Below are 23,116 nucleotides of genomic sequence, written 5' to 3'. Positions count from 1 at the left end.
GCTAGCCATGCCTTTCTGGTGTACCAGCTACGTGAGAAGCCTTGTTGATACGTTTTGTCTTTTTCACGAGCTTGCTGCGATATATACAAATCGGGTTGGTCCGGTCCAAGGTCTTTAAGTATCAATTTATCTCCCAAACTTCTCCTTTCGAAAGGATTGGAGAGTAGCTCTTGCACTGAATTGGGTGCGGACCGAGGTCCGGCGACTCCACCTGCACACAACGCCATTCTCATCCACCTGGTCACTCACGAGTCTAAAAAACAACTCACGTCAACGCACGTAAGCAACGTGGGCGCCAACATGAGCACCCTCGTGACCAAAATATTTGAAGGTGCTGAAATTATGTTTCGGTGGCACAGTTTACTATTGAGACTTTTGCAACGTGCTGGTTGCTGCTGTTTGTCTCGGGGGCTCCGCCCGGTAATGATAAACTAATGCCATGGGCAAGGCCAGGCAGGAAACATGTGACTTATCAGTAACTTTAGACATCTTAACACAATTTTAAACGAGATTTTATTGTAGATTATATATTTTACTGATACCAATTGTATGATATTTACCTTGTTCATTAAAAATAAAAATATAAAATATATATTTTTTTTAAATATTTTTTTAAATATTTGTTTTTGTATGTGGGAAGAGGTGCCCCTATATGCCGGCCTACGGCAGATGTTGCGTTCAATAATTCACATATTTATTCGGAGGCAACACTCAAGCAGGCTTCATAAAAATGTTCGGTTTATGCCTTGCAATGTGTAAATATGTGAATTATTAAGTTAAAGCTCTACTCCCCTAACATGCCCAGTGCCCACGTAGCTGCTGCCACATTGCCTGCATCAGATTGTTGGCGAGGTTCATCCCAGATCCAAGCTGCTTTTCCTGGATAGATATTTAACGATTTCCTTAAAATCTAAATGTTTTTCCTACAGAATCATAAAAAACTCTAGGTTTTTTCCATTTATGTTCAATATGATGAACGACAACTTGCTAATCAGAGTTATGCTTAAACTCTGAGAACGCCTAACTTACTGAATGTTTTATGGCTAAAATACCCACAACACACACAATACATTTCTATAGGCCGCACAACATGATGCATTTGTATTACAGTAACTCCTATCGAAACACATACATACACCTATTTAAAATTATTCCAGGACTAAATGATCGTCATATTCGATAATGCTTACGCTTACCTTTGCCTTTGAAGCCAATGTTCTGGTAATGGGCATTTGGGTTAGTAGCAAAACTGACTTGAAGATAAAGTTTGTTTTTCATTGTAGACACACAATTCATGTTCAACCTTTCATCGACCCTAAACAGTATTTTTCTTCACCTGGGCTAAGTGTTTTAATGTGCATATCTTCACCATAGCCATATCCACAATCTTTCCCCAACCTTGACCATCCGAAAGTGGCCTGGAAAACTGTAGGAAAGTGAGAAAGGGTTTTGCAGAATCCCCCATTATCTGACATTCTTGTCTGGTCATGGATGGACATGATATAAAAAGACATTGGACTGTCAGGTAGAGCCACATTATGTTCCTGAGCACATCAAACATTATTTCTGAAATAGTTTAAGCTTTTTTCACTCCGTTGTGTTCAGACAGCCCTAAATTCTCCTCAACCTAACTTGCCAAATGTTAAAGCTACCCCTATTAGCCAAACCAGCAATATAAAACAGTATAAGAAGCACAGTAATAGAAAAACATATAGCTTCCAAGTTTGACGTGTAGTCATAGTTGGCATCAACCTTTTTTCCAGCCTGTCCCAAAATAAATACTAAATAGGATGATGTGCTACAAGTGTGTATATATATATATATATATACATTTTTCAGATATTAATTTGTTCTGTGCTATACAGGAAGAATTCTAGTGTTTGAACCTTTGAGATTATTGGTAGTGCTACTTAATCTGACTGCAGGAAAAAAACGAATCCTCTACAAAGGCAGCGGCGGGACTTTGAAGTCAAAATGAGGTGCTTTGTTTCGGGGGAATGAAAAAAATACGCTGAGGTGGCAATGAGGTAGAGTTTGGGTGTGTGACTTTGTGTGTGGGACTCTATGTGTGTGTGTGTGTGTGTGTGTGTGTGTGTGTGTGTGTGTGTGTGTGTGTGTGTGTGTGTGTGTGTGTGTGTGTGTGTGTGTGTGTGTGTGTGTGTGTGTGTGTGTGTGTGTGTGTGTGTGTGTGTGTGTATTTTTGACAGCAGAACAAAATGTCCTGGCAGCAGGGTGGTCTTGAGAGCAGTTACTGGTGTTTTCCTGTCGAAAGCTTGACAGGCCACTCCACTCTTGGAAAAGTATAGAACAAACTAAAAAACAACAGATGAGAAAAGCTGTTTTTTCATTTTGGCTTGGACTGGAAGAATGTCACAGAACATGTTTTTAAATGAGACAATGATTTCACTTGAAATTACAAGAGAGATGAACATGTTCAATGTGGTATAATGTGTGACAAATGCTTCTTTTGTTTCCTTCATCTCAGACCACCAGTTTCCTGTCTGAAGCCCAATTTTCTGCTGAGTCACCGGAGACGCTGGATCCACTTTTCAAGTTCCACGAGACCATTGCTAAGGTAAAACCACTATCACATCAATCCCATTTCCAACATCTAGCATTAGCATTAGCAGCCCGATGCTATCCAATATGGTTACAATGGGGTCAGCCTTAAGGTCCTTACACACCAAACTGACACCAAAGAACACGTCCCGACCAAGCGGCAAACTCTGGGGAAGAGCCGGGACGCCAATACGGAAGTGCCACACACTGCAGTTCATATATTGGCCGATAGGCGATGGCTGCAGAAAGGAGCAATTTCCATAGACCCCCATGTTAAAATGCCCGATTTTACAGCAGAAAAAAACATGTTTCTGAGTGACTGCTGCTGTTAGCTTCTTGTCTCTCTGCTAGCTTCTCCGTGAAGCTACAGGGACTCTGCCTGCTCAGCTCATCCAGGGAACACAACTTGAAGCCGGCCATGGTTGTTTGTTCTTCATGCTTATATATCGGACTATTGTGACTCGCTCTGCGGTGGAAACAGACAGTGCATGAATGCGGTTTTGCGGTAAGTGAAATTCGAGTACTTATTTTTGTGTATTTTACTGTATTTAATTATTTTAATCAGCTACGTAATGAATGTTAAGGCTTGGGTTAGCGTGTAAGCGAGTGGTAGCTACATCGGTGCTAACGATGCTAATCGTAGCCTCCAAGTTAAAATCATAGACTGTATATATAAAGGTTAAAACGAAATAGACAAGTGTTAAGCGTTAAGTGGGATAATACTGTTGAACAAACGGCTTCTGTTTGAGGTTGATAAAATAAGGTCATCCTTGTAACTTAGAGAGATATTTTATTATGTAGGTAGGAACTGTATGCATCGGTAAGTTTACTTTAAATCCGCTATGCTCGAGTATGTAGACAAGCTAATGTCGAAGTAGTGTATGTGAAATCAACCTCACAATAAGATGTGTGTATATTACAATTATTAATGTCATATTTCAAGATGATTACTTAGATATTACAATATGGTTGGTTGAGCTGGAGTTCATTATCGAGCTTACACGTTAACGTCACAGTCGTCTGAAGAACGAACCCAAACCTTGTTGTTTTTATTAATTGCATTACCAAATGGGTATCAAATAAACAGTAAGCATTGGTAACACAACTTCCAAAGTTACAGTAAAATAAAAAGGACTCGGACAATACACAATCCAACATGTTCAACAGAAGAGAATAAGTTATATTGTTTGTACACATGGTACTTTACATATAGGCTATATCTGTTTGTTTAAGGTGTCCAGGTGATGCAGACAGGCTGGACCAGATAGTGAGAGACAGAACTGGACTCCTCACAGCAGTGAACTTCAGCACAGGTACAAAGACTCTTTTTTTCATACTGTACAAAGAATCATGAAAGATATTGGTTTAAATTAATGAAGTATTGACTTGAATACACTGATATACATTCCATTAAACAATACTAAATACTAGATCACCTACACATCAGTTAAGTTGAGGTTTTTTTCCATGCAAAAGGTTACATTTAGATGTTAACAATCAATATGACTGTCAGCTTTCTCATTTAATGTATTGAAGGCAAAGATATTTAACACATAGTGAGAACTGCTACTATTTATCTCTCAATATTGTCTGTAAAAAACGTGGTAAAAGTTATTCTTTCAGTGAGACAACAGAGCAAGCTTAAATGATGGCTAGGACGCACTGTTTACCCAGCTGGTATGGCCCTGCCCCCCCTATTTCGCAAATGAGGGCCTATAGGCCCCTTGTCATGTCTGCCGATATCTGGTTTTCTTATGTCTGTTTGTTTTTATTAGGGCCGGGACTCGATTAAAAAAATTAATCTAATTAATTAGAGGCTTTGTAATTAATTAATCGAAATTAATCGCATTTTTAATCACATATAAATATTTGACCTGAGAACAGTGAGAAGCAATTTTTTTCACATGGATTTTAGTATACCATTAGGCGCATTCACACCGCAGTACTTTTCCCACAAAGGTTCATGAGAATTTAGTTCATGAGAACTCTTTGAACCTGGGGGTGGATTAGGCAAATGAAGCCGCTGACGTCACTTCTTCTTCTTCTGCTTTGGGTTTACTGGCAGGCCGCAAACCACTTCACGGCGTATACTGCCGCCCAAAGTCCCCGGCCGGAAGTCCCCGGAGTTGGGGACTGGCTTCAGTAGAAGCTGCTGGGAGTCCCAGCAGCCTTCGGAGTAAATCGCCAGAACGCCGACACCTCCTCATCTCCACCGCTCCCATGTTTTATTTTGTGTTGCCATAAGTTAGTCTCTCTGCGTTTCTGCGCTGGGCTAATGCTAATAATGCTAATGCGAGGATAATAAAATGGCGGCTTCACAAAACTTTTTGGGAGTTTTACGGGGCGTGGTTTGCAATCCGCCCAGCCAATCAGAAATATAGCTATTTTCTCACAAGAGAGCCGTACGAAAGTCCCTGCTTTCGTACGGCTCTCTGCTCTCTAGCAGGGACTTTCGTGGGGGTAAAAAGGTTCTCATGAACTAATTTTAGTACCGGCTCTTTTTGGTGTGAACGCGATAAAAGAGGCTAACGTCCACGCTAGCTTCCACGCTAGCTGCTATATGTTTTGCATTGAGGTGATACTTGAGGCTTGATGTGCTGCGGTGGTATGCGAATTCCTTTTTGCATAATTTGCACACAACCGTGCTCTTATCGACGCTTCCATCCGTCCGTTTTTTAAAACAACATTTCCCACTGTTGTTCACTGTGGTTTGTTGTTGTCTGAAGCAGAGCCTTATAATGATATATATATATAATTATACGGCTCTGGTCTGAAGTCATGAACGTTAGTTGGTGCTCCAGTATAATCGGTACGCCTGAAACTCATCCAGTGAGAAACGTTCCGCGGTGCAAAAATAAGTGCGATTAAAATGCGTTAATTTTTTTAACGCGTTAATTTTTGTGTAATTAATTAATCTTAATTAACGCGTTAAAGTCCCGGCCCTAGTTTTTATCTGTGTCTATGTTGTTGTCAGTGATGTATTGTCTTAACTTTTTAAATGCCTCTGTGATGTGCTGCAACCCATTTCCCCCTTGGGGACTAATAAACGAATACTACTATACTACTAGCTTCTACAGTTCCACTACGTTTTGATAACAGTTCAATATTATTTTGATATTAACATATATTTCAATGTTGATGAACTTCATACTGTTCATTCATAATCTGATTGTCTTTGTAGCTCACTGTTGAAATAAAAAAACAACATTACAATTACAAAACAATTATATCTACAGCCCCTAAACACACAAACACACCGCTTTCATAAATAACACACTTGTTCTGCAATAATATGTTTTATGTTTCCTGTCATTTTTGTTAGGAAAGGACATGCCTGAAAGACACAACATTTTCTCCTTCTCTGAGGGTCAAGAAGAACATCCAAGAGGAACATTAAAAGCTGATGTTATGAGATTTTAAGACCAGTACAGGACATTCACTAAGAAACTACTTTTATTGTGAAAACACAGTCAGCTGATCGAATGCAGCTATTTTCACATCTACACTCCATCAGCTGATTATTTCTATTTGCCTCGCTTTATGAGCTTCACATCACCTGTGCCTTGTACCGCAGAGTTTGCAACGTCACAAATAAATGGGGCCAATCTTCAGTCAGATGTGAATGTGTAATCTAACATCTTCAGTAAGAATAATGGACGAAAGGAGTGCAAATACAAATACAATTTATTGAAATGTGAACCAAAAGTTAATCAAAAACGTTTTAAATAAAAAGCATATATGGACAGAAGGTGTAAACCTATTAAATGTATAAGTAAACACATTTAGTCAAATAAAGTGACAGACTAGGCCTGTGCAGTTGGTATCAGATTTGCCCAGCATGGGCTCCTCCATCAGGCCTGGTCCTCCTTGCTGAGGAAAGACCCTCAGTCCTCTCCAAACCAACAGACAGGACGGAGTGTTCTCCCTGAAGTCTCTGCAGCTCTTTGGACACCACGCTGTCTCAATCCGTCCACACTGAATATGAGAGGGGAAAAATGAAAATAATAAATGCTTTAGACAATAAGAAATATAAAGTTGACTGTTGAGTTGCTCAGTTTTTTTAGATTGTCAATACTATTACTGTATAACTAATATATCAGGTTAAGAGGCACATTCAAATAAAGATTGGTCTTTAAATACATTTTGTCTTTTGAATTGTTTGTCTAGAGTCAAGGATCTAGAACTGGTACTTGTAGTTTTAATGATACAGTCTGGTTGTTATGCTGTTTGGAGGAGGCCTCACAGGTAAGAGCACTAACTAGCTACCATCACATGTACCTTAGCTTGACTTAAATGTATTAAACGTATAGTTAAGTGATATCAAAATATAAATAACTAATGTCATGCAAACATATTAATATTTGCTTGATTCCAGTGTTGAATTTAGCACAATTGCATACAAACATTAAGGGATTTTAAGATTCTGAAATATTATGCTAAAAACTCAATAACATAGATTATTATTTATAGTTTTGCTGAATAGTTTCATGTCCGCTTACCTTAGAAACGTAAAATGTGACGGCAGTGTGCAGAGGGGGAGCATGTTAGCTTAGCTTGGTAGCTTCAGCTAGCTCTGGAACTTCCAGCTTGGTGGCAGCAGGTCCCGCCTCGGCTCCGCCTCTTTGCCCTTATTTGGAGCAGGCGGGAGTTGAACTCTGATGTCACTGTCGAGCCGTTAGTGGCCGACTCCGCCTACTAAGGGCTTCTCGGCAACTCTGCAGAATCCTATGGGTGACGTCACGGACCCTACGTCCATTTCTATATACAGTCTTTGGTTCCGACGGGAACGTCACCTCACACGTCGCCTCACGTCTCCTTACCAGCAGGCGTCGGTAGTGTGTATTCGTCATTCAAAATAGGCAACAACCGGAAGACAGACTGCGTGATACACCGAGAGAAGAGGAACAGACTGCGTGATATAAACAAACAACAAATAGCGTGTGCGTTCCATTTTCACTCTACAGCGAGAAGCTCATGGGGCTTTCCCGAACCTGTGTCGAGAGCTGAGTTAAATGAAATATCAGATTTGCCTTCTTAATAGTTTGTTTGGGTCCCTCACTTCCGTTTCGCTTCTCATGCACTGATTCGCTAAGCTGAACAGCCAATCAGAGTGATTTGTTTGGCCGACGGCCTTTAGTCTTTGGTCTCCCGATTCAACATGTCGAATCGGCGGTGGAAGGTGTCGGGAGGCCGAAAATACACGACGGTGCAGTACACACCAAGCCACACCAATCTGAGTAGGGCGACACGACGCTCATCGACGGCCCGACATCTATCGACGCCGACAATCGGCTTGGTGTGTAAGGACCTTTAATTGAGCCCTTTTGTTTATCAAGTGCAAAGCAAGCCAAAAACAGAAGTGCAAAGCAAGCCAAAAACAGGAAGGGGAAAAGAAAAAAAACAATTTTGTTTTATCTATATAGATTACCAAAACAACAATTAGTTTGCATTTCTTCAGCCAATTATTTTTGCATTTTTCATGCACACAAATTGATAAATAACAAGAAAATGCTTTTATCTCTGTTGCTAACAACTATCTAAAGCAGGCATCCTCAAACTACGGACTCCGGTCCGGATCCGGACCGAACCACCACTGTCTCCGGACTCTGAGCAAATTATAGTTTTCATATGTATTATCTCTCTGTATTATATGTGAGACATCGCCACAACGCATTCGCAACGAGTCAAAATTCTCCGCTATGTCCACTGCAAACAGCGCTCTGCATGTCTGACTGTTCCACTGTGTTCCACCTGTGTGTGTCAACGCTTTGGTCCAATCACATTCAGCATCCAGTCAGCGTTTTTCCCCCCCAAACAATCTGCGAATCAGAGGCACAGTAGGGCGGGTCTTCGCGGAATGCGGGTGGGAGAAATGTGTGTGTCTCTTTCAACCTGTCTAAGTCAGAGCGAGAATTAAAAAAAACAAAATTCAGAGCGAGAGTTAACAGCTCATCTAGTTCCATCTGTACTGTAGCTAGTAGCCTAGTTTCACCTACCGGGGTGGCAACTGCCACCCTAAAAATAGGCCTTGCCACCCCAGCTGCCACCCCAGTTGGCAGCTTTGTTTTGAAAGAAAAGTTGTGGCTCATCGGACATTTATGAGAGAAAGTCTCTAATGTCCGAGTGCAAGTGAATGCAGCACAAGATGCACGTCATGTAACGCGAGCGTGGATATACGATTGGCGGCGATTTCATTTTGAACTGGACGGCGCAAAACGAGAAGCATTCGGACCCAAGCACTGAAGAAATGAGGTATTTGCGGTCTACACTGACAGAGAAGAGACTGTCAGTTTGGCTGCACTCAGCATTGAATCAAAACGCTCTAAAGCTGTTGATCTTAATACGTTTGTGAAATGGTAATCGCCGCATTCAGCTGTAATAGACATGTCAACTTGATGCTCTGCTCACGGATGAGCATACACAACTATTAAAGGTGGGGTAGGTAAGTTTCAGAAACCGGCTCGAGTGCACTAAAATTTGAAAATACACAGCCGAAAAGAATCCGCCCCTTCCTTCAGACTTCCTTACAGAGCACCTCCTCCAACACACATGAACGCGCACATGACGTCTGCAGACTGGTGAAAGTGGCCGCCTGGCGAGTCATTGAAGTACTGCTGCAATGCACGCCCAATGAGGGCACGAGATACATTTGTGCGTGCACGAGATGGAAGGCTGACAGACAGGGCGGCAATCCAATCCGTTTAGCCGGGCCGGCTAAACGGATTGGTTGTACTTTTTACAGTACCACGGCTTCCACAGATGACATTTTTTTATGGATTTTTTGTCAAAGCCCTTCAGATATTCATTGCTATCGGGATGTTAAGAGCATTCCATGGAATATAACAAAAAGTGTATCTCGAGCCGGTTTCTCAAACTTACCTACCCCACCTTTAAGATGATGACCTTACGTGTGTAAATATATTTTTTTCTTTGAGGGGGTCTGCCCCCAAAAAACTGTTTTAAGTCCTGAGAAAGTCAAATAAGACGGTGTGTAAAACTTCACTGCCCAGCCAAAAAAAAGTAACCACTTTGATTGAACTAGGCCAGTAGGTAAGGACTTTCCACTGGATAATAACTGAAGTATAAAATAATGCATGACTGAAGTGATGGAGACCATGTTGAAGGCAAACAAAAAGAGGAAATAACAGGTCAAATCAAGCAAATCCCCTCTCAGATTCCACAGCAACCAGAAGAACATACATACTGGCTGGTGATTTGATTCATCAGCTTTGTGATGGAATAAAAAATGCACAGTGCATTTCCTTAGCTGTGGGTGAGTCCACTGACACCACTGACAATGCTCAGTTGCTGGTGTTTGTGAGTTTTTATGATGAGGCAAAGGGGGAGTTTGTTGAAGATGTGTTGGGCCTGACGAACCTCAGTGGACACACAAGGGGGCAAGACATTTATAAAGCAATAATGGGAATGCTGAATGAAAGAGGGTGCAGCTGCCTTTATTCATAACTGTGCAGCTCTTACACTGCGACTCTGAGGGGTCAAGCACAGACACAATAACAATGAAAACTGCTGCATACAGATTATTTTTGTTTTTGCAACCTTGTGTTAAGAATCTTGTTGCAATTGTTTAAAAGTTTGAATGACCGTAATAAACGGACCTTTGTCTTATTGAAACATTTATTTTGGACCTTTAAGATTTGTATTTGAGTACCCCTGATCTAAAGGCTGGCAAGACTGAACATGCTGCCATGACTGTTGTAATACATCTAGTTATTCGGACAAATTGGTTACAGGAAATACAGGAAAAAACATACTTGATAAATCTTTTAGCCTTGCCATTAAATGTTGCTTCCATTTCAGTCCCCAAAAAACACTTATATTTTGGAGCCTGAAATAGAACCAGGCTATAGTGCTGAATCGTTGGAATATAGTCTCCGTCCACTAGTGGTAACACTCAAGAAAATTATTTTTGAGCTACATGCCATGGTGAGCAAAGAAGAAGTATAGCTCTTTTTTTTCTTTGTGTTTTTGTTGCTATACACCTAAACTGCAATCTCAGTTGAATATTGAGGTAAACCTATTTTCTAAACCCGGTAAAAGCTGTATATTACAACAAGACAAACACTCAACGAAACCACTTTTTAGGTCTTTACTTTTTCCAGTAAAGCAAATCTAATGAAAAAGGTGTTGGCTGTGGCCCCAAAATTAGAACAGGTATTCCATTAATCAGAAAATCAACATGTCAAATATTGTTTTTTCTTATATTGCACAAAAAAAATATACAAACTGCAGTTGCCAAATTATGATTTGTATATCATCTAGCAGTTTGGATCTGTTCTTGTAACCCCCACTGTTAGGAGGACCACTCTCATTTCATCTAATGGCGCATTTCCACTACAGCGCGGTTTAAGCGTGCCGTTTTTGGTTGCGTTTCCACTAGACGTAGTTCCGGCTAGTGGGTACTTTTTCACAGTTTTCTGGCTCGCCAAAATCAAGGTTCTTTCCGGGCCAACAACCGGGCTGAGTATGCTAACTAGTGAGAGAATCGCTGGCAACTACGTACAACAAAATGAACATATTTGACTGTGATTTAACTGTAATACACGTTTCAAAATGATGCCGAAGTGACAACATACTGATACCGGTTAGTAAAAACCATGAATTAATGCTTTGACAAGTGTGCAGACAAGACGGCAGGCGAAAAACCTTTTAAAATGTGTGTTTTCTGAAGGGAGATCGGCTAAGCTAACGTTGTATATGCTCCGACCGTCCACACTCACAACAACGGCATAAATAAACCAGCGACTGTATTCACCATGACACAGACAGTCTGTGGTTTGTACTTTTGTCTAGTTTCTGAACAGATATGAGGAGCTGTGAGCTCTGGGGGCTAACAGCTAACGGCTGATGTTGGTTTTGTGTTTCGCATTGAAGATGACGTCACGCAGTGTTGCCAACTCCATAGTGAGGAAAGTATCTATTGGCTGTCCTAAAAGTAGCTAGAAGTCGCTAAATTCCGTCATCGCCTAATTTGCATAATTAGCCATTTGCACGTAGTTGTAATGGACGCGGAAGAAGAGACAAAAAGTGGAAAAAAACACCCTTAATGTGTTTAGAACTACAAATGAAATTCCTTCTGTTGATTCTTATTATTTTTTTTGTTTGGCCATCACTTGATGACTTTAATGCTTTGTCTACTCTAGACCAACATTACATACATACATTTTGTACAGTATTGTTACAGAATTAGTCACATTTAATCAAAATAAATTGTTATGTGAGATGGATTCGCTACCTTCCTTCTTTATCTGGGCTTGGGACTGGCAAAGTGACCCAAAAGAGACACACTGCAAGCCAGGGCGGGATCAGCAATGGCTTTGCGCGATTAATATTCTGTCTGGACCTATGGTCCGGACCATCGCGTAGTGTGTCTCTTTTGGGTCACTTTGCCACCTCTCTGCTCGAGTGCAGCTGCCTGTGAGTGCTTTGGGACGGCGGAGGGGCTCAGCACCCGCTGCTCGTTGAGGAAAGTAACTGTGTAACGATTACGTGCTATCACGTCAGATTCTCCAAACACCAGAAAAGTCTCCAATAACACCAGAAAAAGTAGCTGGATTTGTCGCTAGTCGCTTTTGACAAAAAAAAGTAGCCGAAGGGGTTGGAAAGACGCCCGATTTATCGAGAAAGTCGCCAAGTTGGCAACACTGACGTCACGGCTCCGCCTACACTGTGTTACTATAGTTACTACCCCAGTTCCTAAACTGTAATGGAAATGCAGCATAAAGTGAGCCTGGCCTAACAAGGCCTAACGAGGCCTAGCCATACCGTACTAAGCCGAGTGAGGCCCTGCAGTGGAAAAGCGCCATAATAGATGCCCCTAACTGTCACATTTTACAAGTTACATAAGGGACAGTGACAGTTTCATTATCTTTTATGGAGGCTGGTTCAAAATGAGCACACTTTATTTTGGTACCTTGGCAACACAAGTGTGAATGTGAAATTACATTTAACTGCACTGCACAAATGTACAAACTGTTGCAGGGAAGTTCAGACCTCTCCAGATGAACAAACAAGGAAGCTATATTTAGGATCACAGAGAGGAAGAGAAGACAGACAGAGTTTAATTTGGGTGAGAAGAACGAGTGAGAGGACAACAAGTTTAAACAAAAGAAGCTTTTCTTCTGGTGAAAAGGGTGCCATCTGTGTATTTAGACTTTTTTAAACTTTCTGTCTGCAGTGTAAGCCCATTTGATGTAGGCATGACATACAATGCGACTTTAAATGGAGAGGTTCAGGTAATTTGGGAACAACTACCCTGACAGCAAAAAGGGTGGTTTTTCAGAGCGGTGCAGTGATGATATATTTGTTTAGGCCGAACTGGTAGTAAGCATTGCCAAGGCTGCCTAGACAAGAAGCAATGGTGTTTTTACATCGTATTTCTATATTTTGCAGAAAGAATCTCTGGGGCAAACATATTTTAACTTAACACGTCTTGTTCATAAGTATCCCAGTATTACACTGTGATTTTTAAAGCGGAAATGCAATCGCAAAGTTAAAAGCTAATGTTAGGCTACAAACAAACTACATAACGGTCGCATGGCAGCGCATCATCAAAGCTAAGCGAAAGGTGGCTAATGTTTGGCGTTTAGTCGTTTATTTAGTCACTTGTTTGCAACCGCCGTTTTTATGTTGTAGAACAAAAGCTGAACTTCTCTTCAGCTTGTGTTAACCACAGACCTTATTCTAGGCGTCTAACGAAAAGCAAGTTCCAAAAATTTTTTGACTTCGAGATGAAGAAAAACAGAAGTTGTGAAGTGCTAACTAATTACTGGGTTTTAGGACTCTTTCCTTATAACCAGTCCATGAGTATTTCTGTCCTACTGTAACCAGTCTATCAGTCTCTTTACTACTATAACCAGTCCATCAGTCTTTGTACCACTATAACCAGTCCATTAGTCTTTCTGTCCCACTATAACCAGTCCATCAGTCTTTCTATCCCAGTACAACCAGTCCATCAGTCCCACTTTAACCAGTCCATCTGTCTTTGTGGCCAACTATAACCGGTCTATCAGTCTTTGTGTCCCGCTATAACCAGTCCATCAATCTCTGTACCAGTATAACCAGTCCTTTAGTCACTCTGTCCCACTATAACCAGTCCATCAGTCTTTGTGTCCGGCTATAACCAGTCTATCAGTCTCTGTACCACTATAACCAGTCCGTCAGTCTCTGTCCCTCTATAACTAGTCCATCCGTCTCTCAGTATAGTCCATGGATTGTCTCGCCATACACTTTGTCTAGTCTAGTAATAGTGTTCTGATGAGTCAATAGCCCTGTGTGTGCATGTCTGTTTCCAACAGATCCTTTAATTAAACACTAATGGTTTTCTAAAGCTGCTTCACAGTAAAAGCCTTCTAATAACAAAAGTTATGATGACCCCTCAACTGAACAGCTCAATGTCCCCATCATTCTCTTTCATTTATACATTTACAAAGCCGATTTTTAACCGGCATATTATAGTATTCTGATTCTGAAGTAAAACCAACATTGGTCACACACATCACAGGTTCATTGAAAGCTGAAAGAGGAAGAGCTGCAGCATTTGTTACTGTGTGCTACTATGGTCTATAGGGGAAGATAATGCAAAAGGTCCTCAGGGTGTGTGTAGGACGGTATTGTCCACTGTGCAGGCGACCTTCACGTCCATCCCATCCCTGCTGGATGGTGATTGCTTGGCTGAAAGGCTTCTTGTTGGTAGATCATTTTTCTCTCTTGATGTTCTTTATTTTTTTTCAACACCTCCTTCATCTTCGCAATGACCTCTACGCAAAGACAAAATAACGAGGACAGGTCATTCTCACAGATGCACATTGCTTCCAAATCTGGCGTGCTGCATTTCATTCCCATCGAAGAGTTACAGGACTGTTCAGTACCACTATTGATCTTTTTGGACTGACAGAAGACGAGTCAACAAGACTTTCAAATAAAACATTTTCATGACTGCCCTTCATAACAACTAACTGTGTCAATACAGAATGCTGACTTTGATAGAATACCTGCCTAAATGATATTGATATAAAAACTGAAAAGATACCATTGCAAGAAATGTAAATGATCAGGCAAAGTTAAGTAGTAAGTATTAAAGGCAGTGGAGGATGTGAATAGAAGTAATAAACCAACATGTACCATAGTGTGTTCACATCTCCGCCTCCACATGTTGCCCAGCTGCTTATGGAAGGTTCAGTCCTTTCAGAGATAAGTGTGAACAGCACTGTTAGCCATTTTGTCGACTTGCCTTTTAGTGAAATGAGCAGAGCTAATTGACGTGTCCTTTCATAAGCAGTGCATGTCAGATTTTTTATGTGAAAGGTAAGAACGGAATAAGTGGAGCTGAGGTATGCTTATTCATCACATTCTGTATAAGTGACATCACAACTAGAAAATATATCTCAAATAGAAGTATGTTCATATCTATGTTAGATATTTGATAAACGTTGTAAAGCCTTGCTTTCTGGACTAGCCAACCAGAAATGTATCTCACCCAAAATCCTCCAAAAGCGAAAAAATGTAGTGTTTCCAAATTTCAGTTCTTTAACATAAAATATCTTTGCATCAAAATCAAAAACCGGTTTAGAGAAATTACATATTAAGAAAATAAACAAAAATTGGACAATTATACAAATATGTTTAATAAAAACATATCTTGGAAATATATAGAAATATTTGCATAAATATGACAAAATATTCAGAAAATAATATCTGCAGTATTGGAATTTAAAGTGGAGAGCTGTGCAGATTTTTTAAATATGTAGCAGTAGAAGTAGTGGGTATAAGTATACAGAGGGTCTGTGCGAGGTTAACAACATTACAAATGAACACAATTTGCTCACATGATGTGCATAAGCAGTAATGCAAAAAAGTCAGTGTCAGTGGGGGTTCAGGGCGTTGTTGATGAGGCCAGTAACTGACGGTTACAGTGCTTCACTGGTTTGGCATTGGGGTCACAATAGGATGGTTACTTGCGGAAATAACAGTAGTGAGGCTTCTCTACAAATCATGCGTTGTTGTAGTCATACTCGCATCATTGTCTGTGATCAGAGGCTCATGATGATATACTTCTGATGAAAAACGCATCTGTCAGCATCCACAGACAGTCTCATTATAAAAATGAGTCCCATTAATCAGCCCCAGGAAATGATGTACTGTATGAATACATATAAAAGGGGCCTTGTTTTGAATACATTCAAAAATAGTCAGGGCTAAGGGTCTATGCTTGTACCAGTGTGTTACCTATAATCCATTCAAATATACCCTGGACTCAAAACCCAGCAAGTTGAATGGGTGGGTTTTTTTTTATTCTTGAGGACTAAATAGAATAGACTCATTGTGGTATAGTTCAGCATGATACTCTAAGGTAGCTTTTAAAACAAATGTATTTATGTCATGAGCCACTTAACATGCAGGCAGGTGTTTTTCCCCTCTAAAAAGACAACATTGAGACAGCTCTATCTCTCCTCTACACTTCTAATTGAGTGATAATCTTACTATTTGTAGTAATGGAACTACAGTTAATATAATACGATGGGGAATGTAAAAAGGAAGTATATTTTTATTTAGAATATAACCTCTTTTGATCTTACATTTGTTTACATTTTTGACAAATTGGCACCATTAAGGTGTGCCAAATAAAATATTTAAATATCCATGTTCTTATATACCAATGAAGGGAAACAGAAATTGCTAATAGCTTAGCAACATAGCGTGAAACTTAAAATCAGACACCAGAAATCTTTTAATCGCCCCACAGAAGGGGAAATACATGGGGTCTGACCCATCCTAGTATTAGGGGCATATTGTATTTTGTAAACGCTCAGGGAGCAATATGGGGGGTGGTACCTTGCTAATGGGAACCTCAACAGTACTAAATTGTTCTGAGACTTGATTAGCAACCTTCTGGTTCTCAGGCCTAGTTTCTTCGAATGCATTTCATTTAATTTACTTTAGTTTGATTACACTCCATAACTTCTTTGAATCAAGTTGGTTCCATTTTGTATTTGTTTTAGCATTATTTATCTATATTGAAATCAATAAAATACATTTAAATTGCATCTAACTCTGTGTTGAAGCTTTACAAACAAATCACTTGGAATGCATCAAAAATGAATATAGCTGTTAAATAGCATATGCTTTATAATTACAATATAAACCATTACATTCCACAAAAGAATAGACCCTCAATGTGCAATGATGTTAATAATAATGCTTTGTGATGCTTCCTGAGTTCCATAGAGCACAGGAGAGTTTGGATGTGTTTTGTATATTGCTTACCTTTATCCAAAAACTGGTAAGGAGACAAGTGTTTAAATGTAATGGGCCCTAACTGACTGAAAAGCTCCTCTGGTGACTATAAGAAATATCATGTTTTCCTCAGCCCAGGCACATTTTATGAAAATCTGCATCCTCACTCTTATGGGTATTTTGAGCTAGAAAACATGTAATTGCTGCCCTCTCCATCTCCCGTCCCTGTGATAATCAATAATCATAATCTGACATCTTTCAGAAGAGGGTTTTTTCCCATAGCTTACTCTCAGGTGTCCTTTGTAAAAAAAAAAATACTAACAATATAATGATTGTATACAAGCATGATTTTCATAACATTTGGAGCCAGCGCCGCCAAATTGTTTCCCATGTGAAATCGCTCGGTGGTGTGACAACCAACCACACTGTGGTGTGGTTGTCTGGGAATATTTAAAAAGCTTTTCTTCCTAAAAACATTCAAACAATACAGCATTACATAATCACAGCAATCTGTAAAGTCTGTAAAGTTTGAATGAAGAGTGTTTGTGTTGTATCGCAACACAGAGCTACCCAGTAAGTTGTTCATTCAAACGTATCGTTGAATCTTGACCTGACAATCAACATCGGCCCCTCAGTTGTTTCCCCGACTCAGACTGCAAGGAATCTGGGTGTGACCCTAGATAACAAACTGTCCTTCACTGCAAACATCGCTGCTACAACCCGCTGCTGCAGATACACGCTTTACAACATCAGGAAGATACGTCCCCTCCTGACCCAGAAAGCAACGCAGGTTCTGGTCCAGGCTCTCGTCATCTCACGCCTAGACTACTGCAACTCCCTCCTGGCTGGTCTACCTGCATGTGCCATCCGACCTCTGCAGCTCATCCAGAATGCAGCTGCTCGTCTGGTCTTCAACCTTTCTAAATTCTCCCACACCACTCCGCTCCTCCGCTCCCTTCACTGGCTTCCAGTAACTGCTAGCATCCACTTCAAGACAATGGTACTTGCTTACCATGCTGCGAATGGATCTGGCCCTTCGTACATCCAGGACATGGTTAAACTGTACACCCCAGCACGTGCACTCCGCTCTGCATCAGCCAAACAGCTCGCTGCACCCTCACTGCGAGGGGGACCCAAGTTCCCATCGGCAAAAACACGTGGGTTTGCTATCCTGGCTCCAAAATGGTGGAATGAGCTTCCCATTGAAACAGCAGATAGCTTACACATCTACCAGGGGAGACTGAAAACTCATCTCTTTCAACTCCACTTCGAGCGATATAATTACTAACAAAGCACTTATATACTAATAAAGTACTGGCTTATCTAAAGCTAGTTGAGTAGCACTTGAAATGTTTTTGCTCTATGAAACCTGATGTACTTATATGATTCTGTTTTCTTCAAGTTTGTATCTTGTTGGTCGAACGCACTTATTATAAGTCGCTTTGGATAAAAGCGTCAGCTAAATGCAATGTAATGTCATGAGGAAAGAAGGACTCAGTATTTTTCTTCCTTCCTGTACAAGATGATTGAACAACCAAAACACATCTAAATGGCAAGTTATATTCGAACAAAACACATCTTATATTAACCTTTCCAAACAAGAGCTACCTTGATGTTGAAAGCAAGGCAAGACCTAAAACAAGCAATTGAACGCACAAGCCTCCGCACACATGCGTTTCTTTTGGCTAGCGCTCCAACACATTGTAGGTGATATGCTAAGGTAAAGGTGATATCTAGGCAGTTGACCAATTTCAACAGAGCCAGCCAGCTAACCAATCAGAGCAGACTGGGCTCTGGTTTCAGACAGAGGGCGAAAAGAGGTGCTGCAGCACAGGCAGTATGAGAAAAATAAACATGTCATAGTAGAGGCACAAATATGAACATGAAAAGGAGCATAATATGCCCTATTTAATGACAAAACACCAGCTTAAACATTTGTTTTTAATCTTGCAAAGTGTTAGATTTCTAATTTCTGCATTAGGACAATACTAACATATATTAAACTACTTTTTCAGCACCATGGACACGTTAAGTTTCTGGGCCTGTGCCTACTTTAAAAAAACTCTGCTCAGGTGGTTGCAGTTATTCCGATTAATTAGCTCTCTATTCAGGCTGAAGGTGGGCAGAGCTATGCCGGTGTGAGGTAACCAAGCGTGATGTGGTTTTAAGAACGATACAAAACTAAAGTCATCCTTAATGGTTGCAGGAGTGGGAGGGAGGTGTCAGCAAACACCCACAGAGTCCTGAGGGGAGTCTAAACAGATCAAATACGTTAACACCTGTTTGGGCGAACTTTGACTGTCAGGAAATGGAAAAATACAACCTCATAATTTGTTATATATTTGCCAGATATAATTCCAGTTCTGTAGATCAAGTCATCAGTGTAAGAGCTTTGATATAAATGCCTATGAGTTACTATAGTATGAAGTCTGCAGCCACAGTGGGCAGGAAGAGAAAAAGGGATGTCATCATGTGGCCTTAATCTTCACATCCTTTGAGATCAGGCAAAGTGCCAGATGTTATTTGCGTAAAATAGAAAGAGAGGCACAGAATGACAGTTACATAAAGACACAAGGCCAAGGGTACACTGACACAACATGTCATCATGAAGGGTAAATGGGAGGAGGCAGAGATGTTATTCTCTGTGTTAAATATTCAGATTCCGAGGCCGAAAGCCTGCGTGACCTCTCTTGTGGTTTGTGTATGCGTATATGTTCCGTAATGTCAGGCACTCTCACTAATTATCAACAACTATTCTATAGATCAGTGGTTCCCAACTTGTTTTCCCAAGAGCCCCCCCAAATGACTCCTGTTGGAAGGGCCGCCCCCCCCCCACACACACTCACGGGGGGGGGGCGCAACAGCGGTAATTAAAGTTTAAAAGTCTCAAAATGCCACAACTACTGTCACAAACTGGATGAATGTGAAGTATTTTGTTAAAGGAGGATGAAAGCGTAATTAAGGATCACTATTGGAGTGACTTTGATGGTTGTTGGACTCAGGATTCATTAATTTGGATTCCCGCTGTATGAAGAAATTAAAGGACGGCACAAGTGGAAACAATTCACAAAGGGATTAAACTGTTTAAAACACATGCTCAAAGTAAGCCGGATTCAAAAGTCGTAAATAATCTGAATGGAGGAGACCGATCTGATCAGAGCAACTGTGACAAATAATCCAACCGAAACCGGCATGGACAATGACTATGTTTTTAAAAATGCGCTTCTCCAGCAAAGCCTGGTTTGGACACTTTACGGGCAGAAGAAACATTTCTATCAAAGAAAAAATTATACATTTTTGTATTTGTATGCCTTTAATAGCTACTAACTTGAATTTTTATTCAAATGAATTAATCAATTATTTTTTATATTGAATTGTAATGAAGAGACAAGGCTTTTAGTGACAATCATGTATTGAGTTACAATTATATGTAAAAAAATAAAAGTCTAAATATGATATTTGGCCTCAAATCATCTGAGGCCCTGCGATCTTTGGCGTCCCCCCAAGGGGGGCGCGCCCCCCAGGTTGGGAACAACTGCTATAGATGGAGAAAACAAAACACACACTCTTCTAGTCTTAGTGTAGTTTCCTATAGGTCATGATGTAGTGTAATTTGGTACAGTTAGTTATACATGTGTACACTCTAAAAAACGGTTCATGGGGTTAGTAGATTCCACTTAAAAAAAAATACTTTTTCAACATAACATTTTTTGTTTTTTACCTCAACTTAGTTTACAACTCATTTTAAGAAGTCGGTCAAACTGAAAAAGAACCAAAAAAAATGTAATGATTTTGAAAAAAATATTTCTGCGTTCACTCAACTATAGGGATATACTAAGTTAGAGTAACTCATATCTATTGAGTTTCAACGGTATAGTTTCAAACTGAACACATGCCTGGACTCTGCTAGACCGCATGTTGAGTTGGAGCGTCTGCATTCATCCTGGAAGTAAAACACTTGATAGCAGTGGAACAACAGGATTTGTACCTAATAATCTTTACCTGGTAAGTAGCCATTTTTTTTCATCTTAATTTACAACAGCTGCTTACTGCATATACAGTGTAACACAAGCTGTAAGGTAGTCATAGTTACTTGTTTTAAGCTACTGTAGCATACTGATAGCTAGCTGTTTGTATCCTTTGTCTCCCAGTTGCAGTCAAAGTTTATTATTTGTAATACAGTATATTCTTGTTAGAATTATCGTTACATTTGATGAAAAGTGATTTATTTGTTTTTGTAAACAAGCCTTTGTTTTTCTTTCTCAACATTAAAATGTTCTCCTTTTAAGGATGATTCGGTGGAAAGAATAAAAGACATTGCTATCCGATGCTTGGTGGTGTGTCTTCGTGAAAAGGAGGAACTCTTCAAGGAAAGCTTAAGTAAGTAAAGACAATGTTTAAATCATACTATAACTTGTGTTAACCTGAAACACAATGCAATGTTTTCAAATCTGATTGCACCAAAAACACTGAAATGTATTTCCTAATCTACATATGCCACGATGGTGAAGTGGAAGTTAGCAATGAGGTGCTGAAGATTGTCTTGACCAGGGCTGCGGATGCAAGAATATTGATGGAACGAACAGAAGTCCTTCAAATCTCGGATGCGACAAGAGCCTGTGCGATGCTAATGGGGCTAATACGCATTCAACCTGAACTACCTAAAAGAGATGTTAAAAACGTTGGAAGCAGGTTCATGCCTTTATTTAAATGTTTGTATTTACTTTTATTTCATATTTGAGAACATTTGTTATAAAAAGGTCATTGTGTAAAGAACATTTTAAAATAAACTGTTAAAAAGTGGAACTTAAATGTGTATGTTATGTTTGACTCAAAGAAATTAGTTTCTAATAATCAAACAAATTAAGGTAACAATTTGCATGGACATTTTTCAGTAGTATGGACTTAAATAAATAAATTACAATAGCTTAAATTAAACAAAATGCAACTTAATATCACTCCATCTTTACGATTAAAATGAAGTTGGTTCAACTTAATTTAGTTTTTAAAGGTGACAGCAAATTATGTTTGTAGTACTGAACTAAATGAGTTAATCAGATTATAAATGGGTACTCGGATTAATTTAATAATCGATTAAGTTGGAAATACTTAAAAAGATCAACACAAATTGTTACCTCAATTTATTTAAAGGTGGGGTAGGTAATTTTGGAGAAACCAGCTCAAGTGCGCTAGAATTTGAAAATACACAACCGGAAAAAATCTGCCACTTCCTTACAGAGCCCCTCCTACAACACACATGAACGTGCACATGACCAATGAGGGCCCGTCCACACAGCGGCGTGCGTTGAAGCTTCCAACGCTTCTTCTCTGTTCACTTTGAATGGGGTGACGTCACTTTTAGCCGAACTGCATTTTGGGAAGCGACGTGGAGCGTTGCTGGCTTCAAAAGTTGAGCAATGTTCAACTTTTGACGTCAGCCAATGAAATCCCGTTTATGCAAATCTGCCAGTACAAGCGCTAGCCAATCAAACCGCGTGTATGCTGGGAGAGACTACGCAGGTCATTTCCTCATATTCCAAAAAATGGAGGGAAAATTCATTATAGCGGTAGTGAATCACCCGGTGCTGTATGATCAGTCTCTGTTCATCTACCGGGATACAAACCGGAGGAGCGAGGCATTGAGGGAGGTGGCAGAGACAGTGGGTGAAACTGGTAGGTTTTCGCCTGTTTGGGGATTTTATATCCAGTTTACTTCGTTTTAACATTGCTATTGCTTTGTATGTCGGGGGCGGGAGATTCATGTGATTGGTTGTTGGACGCATTGCTCGCAAAAAATCCCCAAGCTTCAGATACGCCCACCTCCAAGTGTCAACGCACGCCGCTGTGTGGACGGGCCGAGAGGGCACGAGATAAGTTTGTGCACAGATGGAAGGCTGACAGGCAGGTAGGCCATCCAGTTATTTTAGCCGGGCCGGCTCAGATGATTGGTCGTGCTTTTTACAGTACTACGGCTTCCACAGATGACATTTTTTTATGGATTTTTTGTCAAAGCACTTCAGATATTCATTGCTATCGGGATGTTAAGAGCATTCAATGGAATATAACAACAAGTGTATCTCGAGCCGGTTTCTCAAACGTACCTACCTCACCTTTAAGTAGAGCCAGTGTATTTTTTTTAGAGTGGTCATTTATTCTCAATATTAATTTCATATCCCTAGGGTAAAGGTAGTCATACTGGTATGTCCTTTAATCAAGATGATAATCGCATAAAGATGTATACAAGATATATAGGAAATAAAATAATTGACAACAAATAGAGTTAATTGTGGTTGTTCCTTTCAAT

General features: G+C 40.1%; 1 protein-coding gene across 1 annotated transcript in view; it reads left to right on the top strand.

Moving 5' to 3' along the window:
* The window catches only part of LOC117545952 (inactive N-acetylated-alpha-linked acidic dipeptidase-like protein 2), a 1,067,198-nt gene that overhangs the window by 852,739 nt on the left and 191,343 nt on the right, over nt 1–23,116 (top strand). The window contains exon 16 of the mRNA XM_034215999.1: nt 2,486–2,575. Within this exon, the coding sequence (XP_034071890.1) occupies nt 2,486–2,575 (90 nt within the window). The remainder of the gene's footprint in view (nt 1–2,485; nt 2,576–23,116) is intronic.

The sequence above is a fragment of the Gymnodraco acuticeps genome, unplaced genomic scaffold, assembly GCF_902827175.1.
Source record: "Gymnodraco acuticeps unplaced genomic scaffold, fGymAcu1.1, whole genome shotgun sequence".
Taxonomy (NCBI): domain Eukaryota; kingdom Metazoa; phylum Chordata; class Actinopteri; order Perciformes; family Bathydraconidae; genus Gymnodraco; species Gymnodraco acuticeps.
This window is presented reverse-complemented; position numbering and strand designations above follow the sequence as displayed.